The following is a 21,847-nucleotide window of genomic DNA, read 5'->3' on the forward strand; positions in this document are numbered from 1 at the left end:
CGCCATCCTAGTTTTTATCCTTGACTCTTCCCTATTTCTTGTCTTTTCCACATCCAAGCTGTGACTGTTGCTTGATTTCACTTTTGCATTGACTCTTGCATGTAATTTCTTCTTTTCTCTGCTACTGCTCCTTGGTGCAGACTTCTTATCTCCTCACATCTGGACTACTGCAATAATCTGAAGGTTGAATTTCCTGCCTCTCTTCTGACTTCAGTTTGACTTCCATTTAGGTGTCAGTGATTTTTCTAAAGCTCATACTTATTCCATAAGCTCTAGTGACTATCATTTTCAGGTTGAAATGCAAAAATTCTTTGTTTAGCATTCTAAGCCCCATAGAATTTAAGTCAGTGACTCTTCCCAGGCTTTTTATACCTTACACCGACACCCCATCCCTCCATGTACTTTTTGATCCACTGGCAGTGACCTCTTTGCTCTTCCATGAACAAGATGCTCCATCTCTTTCCTCTTAGGATTTCCATTGGCTGAACTCCAAGCCAGGAAAGCTCTTCCTTCTCATCTTTTCTTCCTCCTTGCTTCTTGACTTCTTTCAAACCTCTTTCTACAAAAATCTTTCCCAGTTCCTCTTAGCCCAACACTTTCCCTCTGTTGATTATTTCCAACTTATCCCATATACATTTTATTTGTACATAGTTATTATTTGCATGTTGTTTCCTTATTGAATTGTCCCTTGAGAATAAATAAGGACTGTCTTTTGTTTTTCTTTGTATCTTTGTGTTTGATATATAATAAATGGTTAATAAAAATATATATGACTGGTTTAAGATTTATCTAACTCATCTTCCTCTAGAGTATGTTAGTAGACAAGTCATCCTTTCTTTATCCTGTTGAATTTTTGTTTCAAGAAATGAAGATGTTTTGGACAGTACAAGTGACAGTCCTAAAAAAACAAACCAAGAAAAACAAAAACTTAGGTCTTTTTTTTTTACTCACCTTCTTGTTTCTAGTTGTCTTTTTCTATCAATGAACAAGAATTTGCTAAATATTTATTATGTGTTACGAACTAGGCTAAAACCTACAAAATAAAGGAAAGCAAAAATCATTCCCTACTCTCAAGGAACTTGTAATCTAATAAAGTAGAAGATATAAATAAAAACATCTATTCAAAATCCATACAGAGTTAATGGAAAATAATCTTAAAGATGGAGGAGGGGGCGGCTAGGAGTTGTCTGAAAAAGAGAGCATTTGAAATGAATCATGAATGAAGCTAAGAGTTCTAAGAAACAAGACTTTGGTGGCTGTCTAGGACTCATAGACCAGAAATAGAGAGTGTCACAGTTCACAAATACAATATGACTGAATTCTAGATCCATGGAGCAGTTCAGTCAAAGACTGAAAATGGTAGGAAGGGGTCTAGATTGTAAAGAGCTTTAAATGCCAGACAAAATGCTTTGTATTTGGTCCTAGAAGAAGTGATAAGGGATTACTGGTGCTTATTGAACAGAGATGAGACATGGTCAAACCTGTGCTTTAAGAAAAGTTAATCTGGAAGTTAAATGGAGAATGGAATAGAATGGAAAGTGACTTGAGTCAGGATGACCAATCAGAAGGCCATTACAATAATATAGGAGAAAGGGGATATGAAACTGAATTTAGGTTATAGCTCTGTGAGTGTAGAGGAGAGAACACAAAAGCTGCTGTAAACGTGGAAAAATGACAAGATTTGACAATTGATTGGGTGGATATGGGTTATAAGAGTAAGAAGTAAAAGAAAAGTTGCAAACTTATAAGCTGGTATGTACTATAAGCAGGTAGATAGTTGGTTTAGTGAGTTGAATACCAGACCTGAAGTCAGAAAAATCTTCACTTGTTAGCTCTGTGACCCTGGACTAGTCACTTAACTACTGTGCCTCTGGTTTCTCATTTATAAAGAGGATGAATAAATAGTTCCTCCTTGGTATTTTTATAAGAATAAAATATAATAATGTCCATAAAAAAACTTTGCAAATCAAAAGCATTGTATAAAATGCTAGTTCTAGTTCTCAATGGAAGATTTGTTCGAAAGGTCCTCTAGGGAGTTGACATGTTTTAGGGTTTTTTTGTTTTTTTGTTTTTTCCCATTTACTGTAATGATGAAAGTCATCCTAGACCACCCATATCTTTATTTGATGTTTCTATGGGACTGTCTTAAGGAGACATGGCAAGTCATATGAACTGAATGTTACTATTCTTTTCGCATCATTTATGGATTTGACTGTAAAAAAGTAATATAACTGAAAGCAAATGTTCAAATCTTGATCTCTAATACAATGATGACAATGATGATGATGATGATGATGATGATGATGATGGTGAAACAGCCTTGTGCTTAAACATTTTTTTATTTTCATTCAGATATCTTCAAACACATCACATCCAGAGGCTCCTGCCCCTGCCAAACAGTGTGAAGAGTCAGCCCTGTTTCAATTTGCAGAGGTACGGTAATTTTTCTTCAAGATTCCATTTGGGGTGTGTGTGTGTGTGTGTGTGTGTGTGTGTGTGTGTGTGACTGTGTGTATATTTTATGGACAAAGTCATGCAAGTCTTTATGACCATGTAATCACTTCGGGAAGCACCTAAGTAGTTGTGAAATTAATGAGTATAAAATAGTCACTTTGTCATTAAATCATATAATAGGGTTCTGTGCAGAAACAAAACAAAACACCTTTTAGTCTCAGGAAACCTTGAGATGGGGGGGATTAATAATGGGCAGTGAACTTTAGCTGTGCGGTATTCTAATATCTGTGATATATCACCCATAACACTATTCCCTGTCTGGAGTTTCTAGTTTCTGTTGGTGTAAATCGAACTAATCATCATTCAGGAGTTTTTCACATTTTTATAATAACCAATCTTACAATACTCTCAGAATAGCCTAAGTGTCAGTAACTCATTTATTTTAAAGACAATGTGAATTTTCAGGATGACCCAAAGATCCCAATCTGTTAGCTCTCAGTGATGGCATTGGATGGTGTGATTTATGGATTGTTTTCTTGTGGTTATAAATTCACAAGTCTGACCTGTTAAAGTATTCAGCTATCCCTTTAGATATACTTTAACTGTAGCTAATATTTTTCTTAGTATTTCAACTCTGGACTTTTCTTTTATCTACCTCCCATCCCTGAAATGTTGTCTCTTTTGATCTTTACCTCCTGGATTTCCTGGCTTCCTTTAAAACCCAATAAAATCTTACCTTCAGGGACACTTTTCCAGTCCTTCTTAATTCTATTGTTTTCCCTCTTTTTTGCTATTTCCTGTTTATCTTGTATTTACATAATAGTTTACTTGTTGCCCCCCCCTTTACATTGTGAACTCATGGAAGATAGAGACTTTTTTTTTTGACTTTTTTTTGTCTACAATGCTTGGCATAACGTTTGGCGCATTATAGGCCCTGGAAATGTTTATTGACTTGACTTAATGTACTTAAATCCAGATTCCTGTTATATAGGATTTCATGGGAGACAGAGAGGAAAAAAAAAACAAATAAAACTGATAAAAAGAACAAATAAGTATTTATGATGGCATCTTCAATAAAGTTAAAGAGTCTTAGCTTTAGTCATGTACTCATTACTAAACAAATATATAGAAGTTATTGTCAGAATTGGTGTGGATATTTTGTACATTTCTTTTCTTTTGTTAATCTTAAAGAAGGAGGTGATTGTATCCATCCAATAAACATTTAGTGAGCAATTATCTTGTACAAGGTATTGTGTAATTTGGGACAAATTACTTCACCTCTTTGGGCCTTGGTTTCCCCATTTTTAGAAAGAAGAGGACAGGAGTAGATAACTTCTAAGGATCTTTATAGTTCTAAATCTTTTAAATTAATTTTTCAATGAATAAAAATTAATTTCCTCACTCATCACCACCATAGAGAAAAGAAAGACAAGAAGAGAGAGAGAAAAAAGAAAAGAAAGAGAAGAAATCCTGTAATAGATATGCATAGCCAAGCAAAACAAATCCTTGTATTGCCCATGTCCAAAAAAATATATGTCTCTTTTTTCTCCTTGACTCTATCATTTCTCTGTCAGGTGGGATGAATAGCATGATGCTTCATCATTGCTCCAGCTTTGAGAAGAAATCTGCAAACTGGTCAGTTTTCAAGGAGTGAAATATTAAGATAGCTATTTAGTAGAATAGAGGGAGCTAGGTGACTCAGTGGATAGAATATCAGGGTCTGGAATTGGGAAGAACTGAGTTCAAATCTGGCCTCAGCTGTGATTCTGAGCAAGTCACTTAATTTCTGTTTGCTTTAATCTACTATTAGAGAAGCAAATACCAAACCATCCTGTATATTTGCCATGAAAACCCCAAATGGGGTCACAAAGAGTCAGACATGCCTGAACAACTGAACAATAGAGTAAAATATGAAAAGTGCCGTAAGAGGTGTCCTTGTGATTCAGAAGGAGGAGAAGAAACCATAGACATTTGGAAAAAACTTCTTTATTCAAGGAGGTAAAATCTGAGCTGGTCCTTGGCAAAAGGAGGCTGTTTCAGTTGTTCAAGTATGAGGTAATGAGGACAGTGGAATTAGAAAAAAAGGGGACAGCTATCTAGCAAGACACATGGCTATCTCTTTGTTGGGAATTTGACCTATTAAACAACTACTTCTTTTACAATTAATCCATATAGTTGTGTGTTTTGATTAGTTTTTAATCCCAAACTGATGGAAATTGGGGGAGAAAAAAAATTAAATTTTTTTTTAGATGTGGAGAAAAAAATAATTCTGATTGATATCAACATCCATTTGACTGGAAAAAACAACTCTGCATTGTGTTTTTGTGGCAGCAAAATTTCTAGTGTCCTACACTAGGAATGAACCAAAGTGATCTATTGCTCACATTCAGAACAAATTCTTCAGAAAAAAAAATTATCATTCTGTCTCTTAGATAGTTATATCAAATATTAATTTGCTACTTTTCTGGCATGTTTATTTGCTTGCTTCGTAATAGTGCAACATTTATCTTGACTGTTTGCGTGTTGCTTTATGAAACTTGTAATAAAAAATATCGTATAATTCTATTGTCTCATAAAGAACAATTAGGTTGATGAATTCTGAATAAATTAACATGTTGTAATAATCTTCCATTATGAAAAACAGGCCATTATTTTCACTGTCTAGGGGGATAGTTTTGTAGTCCTTATTTGTCTTTATTGTCATCCATTTGGTGTTAATAAAAATTTTAAAGTAAAGAAAGAAAACATCTGGCAAAATGATAATTTGTTTTTCATATGGATTCTGAGTCAGTATTATTTGTTTTCCATTCAAGACAGAAGTGATTTGTTTATTCTCGTGTTTTATTGTTTTAACACTCAGGGATATGAACAATAAGATAAGTAGTAGCTAATCTTTGACATACCTGATCCCTTTAGCATATTATAACTACTCCAAAGTGTTTATCTTAGATTTAGAAGCTAGCTTTATATTCAACAGCTGGTACAATAGCATCTAAAACATTGCCACTCAGGCATGATAGGAATACCATGTAAACAGTACAATCATTGACATCATTATTGTTTTTGTTTAGTTGTGTCCAGTTCTTCATGACCCTATTTGAGGTTTTCTTGGCACATATCTTGGAGCAGTTTGCCATTTCCTTCTCCAGTTCATTTTACAGATGAAGAAACTGAGGCAAACAGGGTTAAGTGACTTGTCCAAGGTCACACAGCTTCTATCTTAAGCCAACATTTGAACTTGGGAAGAAGAATCTTCCTACCTCTAGGTTTGACATTCTATCCCCTATGCCATCTAAGCTGCCATGAATTCATTATTAACCATATTAAAACACCTCTGATTCCAGTGAAGCTCAATAGATAAGCATGGTGTTGTTGCACAAAAAGTTTTTCTGTAACTCTTGGAAGAGAGCAATGGCCCACTAATAAACCAACTGATTATAGATTGTTTTCTTTTCTACTCTTATATCACCTCTCCTTATCTTCCCCCCAGTCATACAGAGGCCCATGATTTTTGGCTTGCTTCTTCTCAAACCATTTCTACTGAAGTATAAAGTATCTCTCTCTTTACCAGGGAGAGAGTTCCACAGTGACAGATGATATATTTTCTGCAAATTCAATTTGAGGAAACTACATAGAACACCCTAAAATAAGAGGATTAATTTGAATACTTGATGACAAAGTCATTGTAGACCAGTAATACAATCATTTGTATTTTATCCAGGACAGTGAAGGGAACTGGTGATGTAGATAAACCACAAAACAACATGTTTAATACGAAAAATTAATTTTCATTTGGAATTAGGTACTATAAAAATAGAACTACTACTAATACAGACTACTACTAATACATTAATATAGTATAATATATAAAATATATAATAATAATATTAATGAAATATATGAAGAAACATGAAAAAATTAAATATATTTATAAATATACTTATAATTTATCAATTTATTTCCATATTATATTTGTTCATAATTATATATTGTATATTTCTAGTATATAAATATCTATTTTAATATAAAATATATAAATACATAAAATAGCTAATTAAAATTTTAAAATGAGTTCAAGGTTTAAGGTTTGCAAAGCATTTTTTATGTGTATCTCCTTTGGTTCTTGCACAGCCTGGGAAGGTTGGTGCTATTAATATTCTAATTTTAAAGATGGAAAAATTTACACTGGGAGCAGTGAAGATAGCTGCCTGGGCCCACACAGCTAATAAAGGTCACCTCAGATCTTCCTGAATCCAGTTCATCCCTTTGTCCACAAGATCTAGCTGAATAATAACAAGGCAGATCCTACTATCTTCCATTCTAATAGGGAAAGGAAAAGTATAGGAGAACCGAAAAGGGGGGTGGAAGTGAAAAAAGATACCCGAGCTGGAGGAGAAGAAATATTTGTTGGGATACTTCTTAAAATGGTGGTTGCTGGAAAAGAAGTCACCAGTCAGAAGAAGAGGGTTTCATGATAGAAGTTTCTCAAGGATGATTGGGGGGGGGGGGAGATGGAGGAGGAAGAGTTTGAAGAGTGATGCAGAGACTCATTGCCTCACTCCGACATTATTGAAAGAACCTGCTGGTCAAATTTCCCTGCCACATATCTATGCCCATCCACCATCCTCGCCACCCAGGTCCGACCCTGGCAACCCCTACTCAGTAAACTCCAGTGGCTCCTTGTCACCTCCAAGATCAAATATAAAATCTTATGTTTGGCATTCAAAGTGCCTCTCTTCCCTCCTTTTCTGTTATTCTCAGAGGCCCTTGTTCCTCACAAGTACTTAGTCTTTGATCCCATGGCAGTGCCCTCCTTCCCGTTCCTCAAACAAGATATTCTGACTTGTGGTCATTTTGAGTAGTTGTTCCCCATGCCTTGAATGCTGTCTCTTCCCCTCTCTACCTCCTGGCTTCCTTATTTTTCTTCAAGTGCTAGTTAAACTCCCGACTTCTATAGGAAGCCTTTCCTTATCCCTGCTAATTCTCATGCCTTCCCTCTTGCTGATTTCCATTTGATCCTGTGTGTATTGTCCATTGGACATCATGTGTTCGCCTGCTGTCATTGTCCTTAGATTAGGGTTCCTTGAGTAGTAACTTTGCAGATTTGGATCTTCTAGCACAGTGATGGTAGATGGGGTCACTTAATAAATATTTATTGTCCGACTGAGTCCAAACGGGTGGTTGGTGAATTTCCAGTGGTTATTTTGGGGGGGGGGGGGCTATAATTAGAGCAATTGTGTCTTTAGAATCTTTTAGTTATATAGAAGGTAGCTGTTACACATTCTCATGGAATGTTTTAGAAGAAAATTTAATTAGTGCCTACATAGCACACATGGAGAGGGAATTTGTTGTTCCAATATTTTGGAGAACATTACTTTAGGCACTTCCAGTGAGGAGGTAACAGGAACCACTTCCCACTCCCAACACACACACACACAGACACACACACACACACACACACACACACACACACACACACACACACACACACACTTTTCATGCCTGTGTTTAGTTAAGGAGTTATGTAATTACGATTTTATTCTTCCAGGAGAATTTCTCCACGGCCTATAATATATATCCTACTTAACAGATATGGTACCTGAACTTTCACTTATAAAAGAGTATTCTTCTGAATTAAACACTGCCCATTATGGTTGTTGCTTTGAAACATACTACCCATGGATGCAGAACATGTTAAATCACTAATGTCTTTGATAGCTAAAATGGGTTCTGAGCTTCAGGTCCACTTGTTTTTTAAGTAGCTTGATTGCACAAAATGAGAATTGCCCAGGAAATTCAGCATAAAAGAAGTCATCAGAGAGATATATGATCTGAAAAGCAATCAAATAATGCCTTTATATGCAAGGACCCAAATTATCCTTCTAAGTTTCCTGAAGTCTTATGAGAATAAACAGCATATTCTCTAACAAAATAAATGAATGTTTTTACATTATATTTTAATAATTTTTATTTTTATGAATTCAAAAATATTATTCTGAGAAGTCTATAGAATTCACCAGACTACTAGAGGGTCATGACATACAAAATGATTAAGAACCTCTGCTCTAGTGTGAAAGGATTTTTTCAGTTTCCCATAATAGTAAGAAATAAAACTATATAAAAGCACTGGTTAACTTGTAAGAAATGGGGTGTTGAAAGAATGGAGTGAAGGGTGGAAAAAGGAAGGGAAAACCACATAATAATTTCATCCAGGGCTTGCCTTATTCAACACACAGTTAATCAAGACCTGACTATATGTGCACCAATTAAACTGTCTTTAAAAAAAACCTTCTATGAGAATGTGTAACTGTTACCTTTCATATAACGAGCACCTTCTAAATTGGCATAGAATTGCTGTAATTATAGCCTTTGCTCATACCCCAAAACATTTTCAATTACTACATAAATCACCCATCCAGATATAACACCCAGGCTCTAAAAATTTTGGTTTTTTCCCCCTTCTGTCATGTGTATCTTATAGGCACAAAATTATGATAATTAGATATTAACTAACATGAACTTCCTAGCATTTCTAGAGCCTCATAGGGGGTAAGGGAGGGAGAGTTAGAGACCCACCCAGTGGGACATTTCATCTAAAAATCTCTTTTATCACAATGTATTGTAAATTTCTCACCATGATATTATGTAACTGGGAATTAAGGGAAATAAAATGTTAAAGAACAGGAAAAATAATTCACACATCATATTTATTCTCTGATAGGTCTCCAATAATAAGATCAAGTAGAATCAATTATTTAGCTCTGCATATATCTGTAATATGATTTTAAACAGCAGGAAAGATTCCTGGAGGCCATCCCCTATGACTTTTCTTTCTGATTGGATGGCCCTCTTCTTATTCTTTCTTTTTATTGCCATTAGTAAGGGAAACCATCAAATGAACTAGGTATAAAAAGGAATGATTCCCTTCCAGGAGAACTATAATTCTTCTTGAAATTGTTTACCCCAAGAGTTGTCTTTTCTTATTAAGTTATTTGTTAAAGTTGGAAAGTGTTTTTGCTTAACAATAAGACATATTAACAAATATGTTAAGAATGCTATTTGGTTTCTTAACTGCTATTGATAAAAAGCCCATTTGGTTGCATTCTCATTCCAGATTCACCAGGCATCAATCCAAATGAAGGAAATTTTACCTTGAAGCTTTTTTAGGATAAATTTTGACATTCAGAGGGTAAAAATATATGCATTTTACAAGTAAAATCTGGGAAGATAATGAAAACTCTAGCACCATTATCAATCTATTTCCAATGGGTTTTTTTTCCCTAATCAGTAACCCAAATAGTCTGGCCATTATTAGTGCTGGACTTCCTGTGTGCCCATTAATATGACCTGTCTAATTAGTCAAAATGAATTTTCTATCTGTAATCTCTATTTTCATACTTAAATAGATTAATCAGTAAGGAGAAATCTGCTTGAACACAGATGCTAAGATTGGATTCCAAAATATAACCAGATGCTGAATTTCCATTTTTTAATTTACTGCAAGACCTTGATTATCCTATGGTCTTCTCTGCTGTGTACTTACTAACAATTAACTTAAGCTATAGCTTCACAAAATAGATTCATATATTTAAAACTTAAAGGATGCATTTTAAGGTAGATAATCAATATGAACAATTTAGAACAGAAAAGTTTTTCTCTCCAAGATAAGAGAATCTCGGGGTTGCAAAAGACCATAGAACATATTTACTCCAATCTGTGCTTATTCTAGTACCTTCGTATTTATCTGGCACATGGTTTCATTGGTATATAGTCATAGAGACTGCAGCTTCTCTGTGACTTAGGTAGAAAGTCTTCTGGAGCAGTTTGGGTCACTCATGTGATAGCTGTGTAGACAACAGATTGGAAATTAGAAAGACATGAGGCAGAAAGATGTATTAAAAGTCTATTATAATAGTCTCAGAAAGAAATGTTGGATATCTGGACTTGCATAGGAAGTACCTGGAGTGGAATGGAGACATGCCAAAGATGCTGTGAAAGGTAGACTTGGTATCACTTGGTGAGTGTGTATTCTACAAGTTTGATAAGTATGCCATCTGTGCTTCTATTCATTCAGGTCATGCTAAATGGCCCCCTTTCCAAATATAGAATCCTTGAGGACTCCAATAAAGACTTCCTTCCAAATTAATATTAATGATTACTCTTTGAGTCTGTTAATTCAGCCAGTTCAAGTAACCTAATCTCTCATCTTGTTGAAAATCATCAGTGGGAGAGAATTTGTTAAATCATTGACTGACCTGTCAATCCAGTAACTGTAAAAACATGAATCTTTTCCTAATTAAGCCATTCAGGCAGTTAGTTATTATTTTAAAATGTCCGCATACCATCCCTTTAATAATTTAATAATAGTAGTAATCCTTTTCAATAATTTTTCTCATATTCAGAGTCAAATCCATAAACTTAAAGACCACTGTTTATTCTCTTTTTTGATTTTTTTTGTTTTGTTTTTATAAGTCAGTGGGGTTAAGTGACTTGCCCAAGGACACACAGTGGTTGAGGTCGAATTTGAACTCAAGTCCTCCTGACTTCAGGACTGGTACTCTATCCACTATGCCACCTAATTGTCCCCTATTTATTCTTTTTTAAAAAGTGATGTAATATTTGCCAGGGCAATCAATCAGTTAATCCTTAAACATTTACATGCTTCTTATATACTAAGCAATGGACTAGGTAGTAGGGATTAAAAAAAAATAAATTCCCTCACTATTAATAAACTCATATTCTTTTGGAGGAGAAAATATGCATATCAGTCCTATCCCTTCTTTAATATTCTTCTTGCTTCAAACATAGTTTTAAAAAACAAACAAACCCCAAACAACATATTGTATTACCCTCAGCATTTGTCAACAACCTCTGTGCACTCTGAACTTCATGGCTTCTAACGTTCATCTTCCATCATCATATACGCTTCTGAACTTCCTGATATATCTTCTAAAAATCTTTTTGGTCATTGAGCTCACTATGTTTTGACATCAAAATCTTGAATAATTCTTGTTTTTATTCCTCTTTGTAATATTATGGTTTTTTAACTTCAGCATTTGATTCTTGAAGGCTTTCCATCCCTCTTGGGTCAACTTCCTCTAGTGGAATTTTAAGATGTGAAAAAACTACCTATCCTTTCTCTAAACTCTTGAAAATCTATTCTTCCAAAATCTAAAGTAGGGATCAAACTGTCCACTTTAACTGTCTCAAACTGAAAGATAGATGGTCATTTCTGACCCAAGTTTCCCATCATTTCTACTGTCATGTCTTAAATTATCATTTTATCTATTTTTTAAAATTAAATCTTTTTTTTAAATAATAAAATTGATTTTATTCCCCCCCACTTCAAAGAAAGAAGAGAAAGTTGTATTTTTGCATATTCAAATAAAACAAATTACAACATTGGCCCATTTTTTTTAACACAGCCTCATTCTGAACCCCAGGTTCATCAACTGTTAGAAAGTGGGTCTCATGATTCATCTTCAGTCCTGAAATCATGTTTCATCATTATGTTGATGAGGGTCCTTATGGCTTTCAGGACCGTCTTCCAGTGTTATTATTGTATTCTCATTCATCTTACGTCACTCACTATCAATTCATGTCAGCCTTTCCAGGTTTCTCAGAAACTGTCCACTTCATTATTTTCAATAGCACAGCAGTAGTAAATTACAGTGGTTATTAAAGCACAGTAATATTAAATGTATATACCTCAGTTTGTCCAGCTGTTCCCCAGGTGAGCACCTCTTTGGTTTTCAGTTCCTTGCTACTACAAAAAGAGTTACTGTAAATATTTTATACATATGGATCTTTGTCTTCCTTCTTGGATGTACTTGAGAAAGAGACCCAGTAGTGGTATTGCTGGGTCACAGATATGTACAATTTAGTAACTTAGGGGCCATAGTTCCAATTTTTTTTCCCACATTGACTAGACTAGTTCACAGCTTCTCCGGCAGTGCAATACTGTTTTTCCCACAGCTCCTCCAACATTTGTCACTTTCCATTTTTTGTCAACTGTGCCAATATGATGGATTAAGGGAGAACCTTCAGGGTGTCTTTAATTTGCATTTTTCTAATTATTAGTGATTTGCAGCATTTTTCATATGGATGTTGATAGCTTGAATTTTTCCCTCTGAATATGACCATTGATCAGCTGAACTAATGGCTCTTATTCTAGTACTAAGCTTTATTAGAGGAACTTATTTCAAAAATTGTCACCCTCTACTCCCATTTACTGGTTTCACTTCTAATCTTAGATGATTGGTTTCATTTGTGCGGAACCTTTTAAATTTTGTGTAATCAAATTTGACCATTTTAGTTTCTATGATCCTCTCCATCTTCTGCTGGCTCTTGAATTCTTTCCTTTACATAGATCTGAAATGTAATTTCTCCCATTATCTTCTAATTTATTTATGTCATTCTTAATATCTTAAGTTCTTTTCCAGTTTGGAGTTTATCTTCATATATATGGTGTGAGATGTTTTTCTTTATCTAATTACTGCCAGATGACTTTCCAGTTTTCCTAGCAGTTTTATTGAATTGTGAATTCTTGCCCCACTAACTGGGTTTTTTTTTTCAATCTTAGGCTACTAAATTAATTTGCTTCTTTATGTTTATAATCTCTTCCACTGATTGACCTTTCTGTTTCTTTTTGTTAGTGTTCAGTCATATCTGACTCTTTCTGATCCCATCTGAGGCACTTTCCTGGCAGAGATACTAGAAAGGTTTGCCATTTCCTTCTCCCAGGTAATTGAGGCAAATAAGGTAGAGTGACTTTGCCAGGGTTACAGAGTTACTAAGAGTCTGAGATAAGATTTGAAATCAGGAAGATGAGTTTTCCTGACTCTAGATCTGATACTCTATCCATTGTACCACCTAGCTGCCCTTTTTTATTTCTTCATTATCAAATAGTTTTGATGATTACTGTTTAGTAGTTTGAGGTGTGATACTGTTAAGCCTTCTTTCCTACCTTTTTTCTCATTATTTCCTAATTTCTTCTTAATAGTCAGAATCAGGTAGGAAATAATGTCTTTCTGATTCATCTATGAATAAATGAATGAAATTACCATTAAAGCAAATCAAGAATTTATTTTTGGAAAAACTGAGCTCTGTCAGATATCCACATAACTGGTGTCTCCCATCACACTATTTTATACCTCTTTACCAGGTTTGTGATTTGTTTTTTACCTACTTATCACTTTTTAGACAAATGGATCTGTGTTTGCCCTGTGTTTTTTCTGTCATTTCCTTCTATTACTCTAGACTCAAATATTCTTTCCTATGACTTTATTCATCCTGTTCTTGGATATCCTTAAGTGAATAATGCTAATCTAATAATTACCACACCTTTTTGGATAGTCCACTCTATAGAGTAGAGTATATCCTTCTATAAATATTATTTAATAACAACTCACATCTAAACAGAATTTGAACTTTGCTAAGGTCCTCCTTCACAATCTTCTTTTTTTTTAGCTAAACTGCAAATGGGAAAGAGGGAATTGGCAAGAGGCATTGCAACCAGAGGCCACCTCTTTGTCCACCTCAGCTGGGCTGCCTTCCTTTAAACCTCCCTATTTACAGGTCACTATCATCCTGAACAAAACTTCGGCTTTAGCCCTGAGGGCTCTATGGAATCTGATGGAAAGGATGGATCACTGCAACCTTTAGAAATGGGTGCCACAAGTCTTTAGGTTTCAGATTTTCATCTGAAAAGAGTAAGCTAGAGAATTAAGCCAGTAAGTATTTGAGATGAGATTCAAATGTAGGTCTCTTGGTATCAAATCCTGTATTCTAGCCACTGACCTACTGCCTCCCTTGAGTTCTCTTCCACAAAGTCTCATTTATACCTGTGAGGTCATTTTTGCCTATGTATTATTATATCTAATTCATTTTATTACCCATACTTCATTCAATTATTGTCTCCCAGGAATCACTAATCCTCTTCACTGATGTTTATGGTTTCTAGTTTGAAAGCTCTCTAGCACCAGCTTTCTCCCTCCTCTTTCAATTCTATTTAACTCTGGGTTTAATTATCTGAATTATTTGCTGTATTTTTTTTAACTTCATCATTGTAAAATCATCATCTTTGAAATATGTTCAAGAAAAATTGAGAATTTCTTGGTAATGTGAATAGTAGAGACATTTTTTTCATGCATTAATTGTACTTAAAAATTTGACAGGACTGAGCAGCAGACCAATCCACAGTATTCTGAAAAATTATCTAAATAATTATTTCATAAAGACCATAATCTATTGGAATTACTGAATGAGTGTGTGAAAGAGGTATTATGTGTTCTCTTTAAAAGCATTTTTCTATTTAATGGTTCACAATTCAGTAAAATTCAATAAACTGTATAATTACATGCCTACTATGTACAAACAAACCAAAGTAAGTAGGGGGAAATATAAAGATAAATAAATTATGATACCTGTGCTTTAGTAGCTGTGTTAGAATGTAGAGAAGACCCATCTTCTTTATACCGATGAATTCAATTTTTAGTAGACCAGTCATTTCATGGGTTTAAGAGGGAAGTTCTGGTTCAGTCCCAGAGAGTTGCATAGGGGCACAAAAGAGTAAACAATTTACCTGGAGCCACACAGCCTTTAAGTGCCAGTCAGAATTGGAACCTTGACTCCGAAGCTAGCTCTAACTTCTCTACCAGGTCACAGAATTACAGCTAGCTGAACAAATTGATCACTAGTCACTCTCCCATTTCAGTTGTACAAAACAATAGGGAAGCTCACCATAGGGGAACATCTCACTTCCTGATGTTATAGGATAAATGAATATTAACTGACTTGGTCTTCAGTCTATAGGAAGTATATAAGGTTATACTTGCCTGAATAGGGCACAATTAACATTAATAGGTGAGAATAATGTTGGCAAAAAGAAATATTGTAGGCTTACAAATATATGTGCCATGTTAGTTTTTCAAAAACTGTGCAAGAATAATTTACAAAAGAGTAATCATGGGAGTCTTATGCTAAAGCTGTGGGGACTGCGTGTAAAAATCATCCTAAATTCGAACTTCTCAAAAATGTGCTGAGCAGACATCAAGTCCACCCAAATAGACAACATTGTGCTCTGTTCTGGGATACCGCCCCCCACCCACAAAGGCAGCATGGGGTGGAAATTCCAGAAAGGCTGTTCCTTTTAATGTCCAAAATGATCCTCTAAGAATAAGGTTAGGGAAAGATGGTCAGTCCTGAGAGTGCTCTGTTTAAGTGTGGAAGAGTTATAGCTTCTGAGTTCCTTAATGATTATCCAGGACTATTTTACAACTGGAGCCACTAGGTAACACAGTGGACAGAGGGCCAGGTCTGGAGTCAGGAAGACTCATCTTTCTGAGTTCAAATCTAGTCTCAGACACTTGCTTGCTTTGCGACTTTGGGCAAGTCTCTTAACCCTGTTGTTTTCCTCAGTTTCCTCATCTGTAAAATAACCTAGAGAAGGAAATGACAAACCCTCTACCATCTCTGTCAAGAAAATCTCAAATGGGGTCACAGAGAGTCAGACAAATCTGAATTTTACAATTCCATAAGTAAAGACAAGTATAGAAATATTTCTATAAAAATGAGGAGGAAGAATAAAGAATAGAACTGATATAGACAATAATAGCTAGCAATTATATGGTACTTTAAGGTTTTCAAAGCACTTTATAAATAATACCTCATTTTATCCTCATAGCAATCCTGGGAGGTAGGTGTTAGTTACTATCCCTATTTTTACAGATGAGGAAATTAAAGTAGTCAGAGATTAAGTGACTTGTCTAGGGTCATGTAGCTAGAAAGTATTCCAGAAAGGTTAGATCTGTACTCAGATCCAGGTCCTCCTAACTCAAAGTTAGTATTCTGTTCATTGTGTCATTTAGCTGTAAGATATTTCTAGACAAAATTATACATAATTTTAAGTGAAATATTTTCATTGCACTTAAGCAGTTATTGTACCATTTGTTTTCCATTATATAACACATGCTACTTTGTCGTTTAGTAAAAGGTGACCTGACCCTTTGGTTAGTAAAATTGATGAGCTTAGGGAACCACATCTTTGCATCTTTAATACACTTTCCCCTCTTTGCTTGGGACATATGACAGTCTGCTAATTTTTATAATTTGATTTTTTGTTTTCCATGGAGTCTTAAGGACATTAATTTTTATTGGTGTCTGACTAAATGAAATTGATTCTATGGATTTTTTTTGTGATGGAGTCAGGACTTTTCCTGTTTGTCCTGTAAACAAATGAAAAAACCAAAAAGGGGGGAATATTTCCTCATGCTACTCTCAAACGACAGCCAAGAAAATGATCACCTTAAAAATAGCCACCTAAGCCTTATTTGAAACTACATATTATGATTATTGAGATTTACAGTAATAACAACTAAGGAGTCTACTTATTAGAATCATGTCCCCGATAGGTTTCTATTTTTCTTGGACTATTATAGAACCTTAGCCATGCTTTATTTACTCACTCTCTCTCTCTCTCTCTCTCTCTCTCTCTCTCTCTCTCTCTCTCTCTCTCTCTCTCTCTCTCTCTCTCTCTCTCTCTCTCTCTCTCTCTCTCTCTCTCCTCACTTGCTGCTTCCTCTCCCATTTGACCTCTCTGTTCTGGAACTATGAACCATGATCAAATCAATATTATTTCTAGATTGAATATTTAGTTCTACTCATTGACCAACCTATGGTGGTAATTTTCCTAGCTAAAGTTTCACTCTTTAGTTGCCACTCATCTTTGGGCATTTTCTTTCCCATCAGAATGTAAGCTCCTTGAGGGCACAACTGTTTGAGTTTTGTTAAGTCTCTCTCTCTGGCTTAGCACAGTGCTTTATTAGTTGAGACCACAATAAATGTTGCCCTCTGCCACCTTCCCCTACTCCCATTTAACTAAGCACAGTAAATTTAAATAGATGACGTGAATATATTAGAAAGCTTTGGGTATTTGAGCAGAACTAGCAGTATTTTAGAGATTCAGTAAAAGTTGAATATTTGTGACCAAATAGCCATCATTCTGGTATTGTAACATTCTTTATGTGAATTGTTTTCAATGTAGATCTCTTCAAATACTTCACAGTTGGGTAGTCCTGAGCCTGTGAAACGCTGTGGGAAGTCAGCACTCTTCCAGTTGGCAGAGGTGAGTTTCCAAGTAGCTTTTAATCTTAAAGATAATGAAAAGTTTAATCATAAAAACCCCCTTAAATATACTTATTAATTCTCAATAATATCAGCAATTAGTTTTTAATATACCATAGTGTTTGGAATTAAGGTTAAACTTTAGGGAAAACATTGCTGGTAGGAAGGTTTGTTAAACATTGGAAGAGGGAAGTTGCAAAATCTCTTTCTCTTGAAAAATACAAGATAGTTTTTCATTTTCTGGGCTGGTTTATGCATATCTAGCTTGAGGGCAGAGGAATGGAATAAATAGGTCATTTGCTCAGCTTCTGGTTGCAATATTAACATAAAAATCCTTGGTCGATTCCACATTTAAAGTAGTTTTTTTGAACAAATAATGATTTATCAACATTATCTAGGAAATCTTCTTTAAACTACTCTCAGACATTAGAGAGTGAATGCATTAGTCAAGTGCTATATCTTTCTGTATGACTTTTGTGCACTTTGTGATCAGAAGAGATGGTAGCTGGGAAGGTTGTGGGCCAAGCAAGAGTCAACTTTTCTCTTATTCATGATATGACTATTCCCTCACAGGAATTATAATTTTTTAAAAGCAGTAAATAATATCATTTTATCAATGAGGAACTGAGTCCCAGAGACATGAAGTGACTTTGTCAGGATCACATAGTTAGTTCTTAATAGAACTCAAATTCAAATCTAGGCTGTATTATTTTTCTGGGTTTCAATCCATCTTCAGACACTTCCTAGCTATGTGACCTTGAGTAAGTCACTTAACCTCTGTTTGCCTATATTTCATCAACTGTCAAAATGGGGATAAGAATATCATCCAAATCCCAGGGTTTTTGTGAGGATCAAATCAAATGAGATAATATTTGTAAGGTGCCAGTATTAATTTCTTCTATTTTTTCCAAGAGAATTGATGATTAACACTCATATAGCCCTTTAATGTTTGTGAAGTACTTTATACAGGCAATAGTATTTGAACTTCATAACAATCTTTTTCACCTGCCTCAGAAGGTGCTATAAGTCTCTTCCATTTTACAGATAAGGAAACTGAGACCTAAAGGAGTGGATGACTTATCTCAGTTGACATACTTTGGTTCTAGACTGACAGAGGAGAATATTTTCCTTTCTTATCAAAATAAGAAGATAACCAGAGAGGTGCAAAAATAGAAGGCAGGAGGGTAGGATTTCCAAAGAGTCATCAGAAGTCATCTAGCCCAGTCCCTTCATTTTACAGAGGAAGGAAGCAAGACTTTAAATTTTTTGTCCTAAGGAAGCTTAGATAGGTTAATGAGTCTCAAACTTGGAATTTGAGCCTCAACCTTCAAACTCCAAGCCTAGCTCATGTGCTGCCACACTTCTATGATGCCTCACTTCTGAACCCCAACTCTGTGGCTTCTGGATATGCTGTTGTGTTAAGTAAAGAGGCCCTTTGGGAAAGACTAGCCTGGAACTTAGAACATAATGTTATTGGCTTCCTTCTCCTCATTTTGAATTATTATAGTTTTAGAAAACTAGAAGGCAAAGGATAATCTGCAATTCAAATACCTGAAAGTCAAAGAGATAAGTAAATAGTATTGTTTTACCATGAGGACAAGGCCTTTTACTTACCTTTTTAAAATACAAACTCCAAAGAAAAGACAATGAATGGCCTAAAAAAGCTCCAAGAAATTCTCTGATAAAGAAGAGTGTTGCTCAAAAACATATGGTGATTTCAAGGCAAAGCATTGCCTCAAATGTAAATAAAAAATAAAGAACTGGTCAAAGAAAATTTAATTCTCAAACAAATATAAATTTGATTGAGTAAATGTACATGATTAGATCAGTGACTTTTCATTGAGATTTGCAGATGAAGAATAATAGATGGTGGGGCTTAGTGAAGATGCAGGGGGCAATTAAGAAATATGTACATAGTTGTTTGGAGTAACATCCAGAAAAATAACTTGTTATAAGTTTATAACTCTTCTTTACTCTTAGACAAGGCAGCTAACATCAATAAATCTCATCTATGAAATGGGGATAATCATTTGCACTGCCTACTTCTCAGAATTGTTATGATGAGAAAATATGATATATATATATATATATATATATATATATATATATATATATATATATATATATATATATATAATTTCTGGTATGTGTATATACATATCTAGAAGCCAATATATATAAATATAGATCTCTGAAACACATACACTCATACACATATATATGTATGTATAAACATACAAACTCACATACCTGATTATTTGTAAAAATACCATTCCCTGTACCTGAATAGCTTTTATCACCAAATATATCACCAAAGAATCCTCACAAGTCTTATTGCAGTTTTAAGCTTAAAAAGGATAAAGTCACACTAAACCTTTTGGGGTACTTCTTATATTTATACAACACAAATATATAATTGTATATGCATATAAATATACATATATATCTATGGATACATGATATATAATATTTAAAATTAATAATAAATATCAAGTAACCCAAAAGTACAAAAATAGCATTATCTCAACCTTCAATATCAAATACTCTTGTATATTTTTTCATATTTGTATGAACCCAGAGATTTTCTTTCCATGGTATGATAAAAAGGCCAATTTGCTTTTGTAATACTTTGCATTGGAATAGCAACTGGGCAAAAAAGTTATTTCATATGAAATTGTAATGCATGCTAAATCAATCAATCATTCTTTAACTTTGTAGGAAATGAATCTCAAATATGAAACAGATGCTATGTCTTGGCAGATTTTTGAATTCTATCATATTGGGGGAATTCTTCTATCAAATGGAAGAGTTCAGTAATTAAAATTACTGAAACAGTCATTAAAGTAAATAGAAATAGGGACTGGATATGTGATTTCATTGGCATAAATGAAGGTGAAGAAAATCCCTTTACTAAGGCTAGTCATGGTATTAGTGAGTTTCTTGGAGTTCTAAGTTGTTAAGTGATGTGCTCAAGTTCACATAGCCATATGTGGCAGTCAGAAGCAGGACCTTGGACTATGTGGGTATGTGTATATGTATGTGTATACACACATACACATACACACACAGGTGATGCATTTATTTTGAGTCTTTATGCTCTTTGTATTTGTTATTTCTACATATGCTTATGGAGAAACTAGACATACCAGAAAATAGGAATTTCCCAAGAAATGACACTTGAAATTTTATATAGAGAATGATCCAAAAATCTTAGTACTGGTTTTGGTGGCCAACAAACTAACATTTATCATTGTTCATAGATTTCAGTCATGTTTGGCTTTTTGTGACCCCATTTGAGGTTTTTTTTTCGGCAAAGATACCAAGTGGTTTGTCATTTCCTTCTCCAACTCACTTTATTAAGAAACTGAGGCAGACAGGGTTTAATGACTTGCTCAGGAACATTTAACTAGTTTCTGAGGCCAGAGGCACTCTATCCACTGTACCACCTAGATGCCCCAGCATTTATTAAGCTAGACCTAGAGTGGTCCAGATAATATTCTAAATTCAGAGAAAAGCAAAAAAAAAAAAGCAAACAGCTTCTGTTCTCTTAGGAGCTCACAGACTAATAGAAGAAACAACATAAATAACTACAAACCATATCCAGGATGAATTGTTAAATTCAAATATCAAAAGTTTCAAACTGCACAAAATTTTTGGATGTCCTGTATAAGTTTAACATAACAATATTACAATATCAGTGGAATATGAATTTTGGTATACCATACTGTTAAATAGTGTTTTTTATGTTAACTAAAAATGCATTCACTATTCTTTGAGACAATGCTAAATAATCATCAATAGAAAAAGACCTCATTATTTCTTACTTAGGGAATACTTGATCCTTATACTATTCTCGATCAAAATACAGCATAGCTAGGTGGTGCCATAGTGCAGAATTCTGGGTCTTGAGTTAGGAAGACTCATTTTCCAAAGTTCAAATCTGGCCTCAGACACTTACTAACCAAGTGACCTTAGATAAGTCACTTAACCCAATTTGCCTCAGTTTCTTCATTTGTAAAATAAGCTGGAGAAGAAGATGGCAATCCACTCCAGTACCTTAACCAAGAAAACCTCAAATGGGGACATGAAGAGATGGACACTGAAACAACTGAGTAACATCACAATACAAGATTGAAATTCCATGAGTTTGGAATTTCCTATTACCTCATACAATTTGTTTCAGTTGTATTTTTGTAACTGAATGCATGTGTATCAGACACAGTTTAATGAGTCATGATAACCTTTAACATTTTAAGTTTTGCAATAAAAT

General features: G+C 34.5%; 1 protein-coding gene across 16 annotated transcripts in view; it reads left to right on the top strand.

Moving 5' to 3' along the window:
- Window positions 1–21,847, top strand: part of LOC141507078 (HMG box transcription factor BBX-like) — a 369,819-nt gene that overhangs the window by 278,637 nt on the left and 69,335 nt on the right. For all 16 annotated transcript variants that reach the window (XM_074214420.1, XM_074214422.1, XM_074214417.1 and 13 more), the window contains 2 exons: window positions 2,353–2,433; window positions 17,498–17,578. In XM_074214420.1, coding sequence (XP_074070521.1) covers window positions 2,353–2,433; window positions 17,498–17,578 — 162 coding nt within the window. The remainder of the gene's footprint in view (window positions 1–2,352; window positions 2,434–17,497; window positions 17,579–21,847) is intronic.

This window comes from Macrotis lagotis, chromosome 1 (assembly GCF_037893015.1).
Source record: "Macrotis lagotis isolate mMagLag1 chromosome 1, bilby.v1.9.chrom.fasta, whole genome shotgun sequence".
Classification (NCBI taxonomy): Eukaryota; Metazoa; Chordata; class Mammalia; order Peramelemorphia; family Peramelidae; genus Macrotis; species Macrotis lagotis.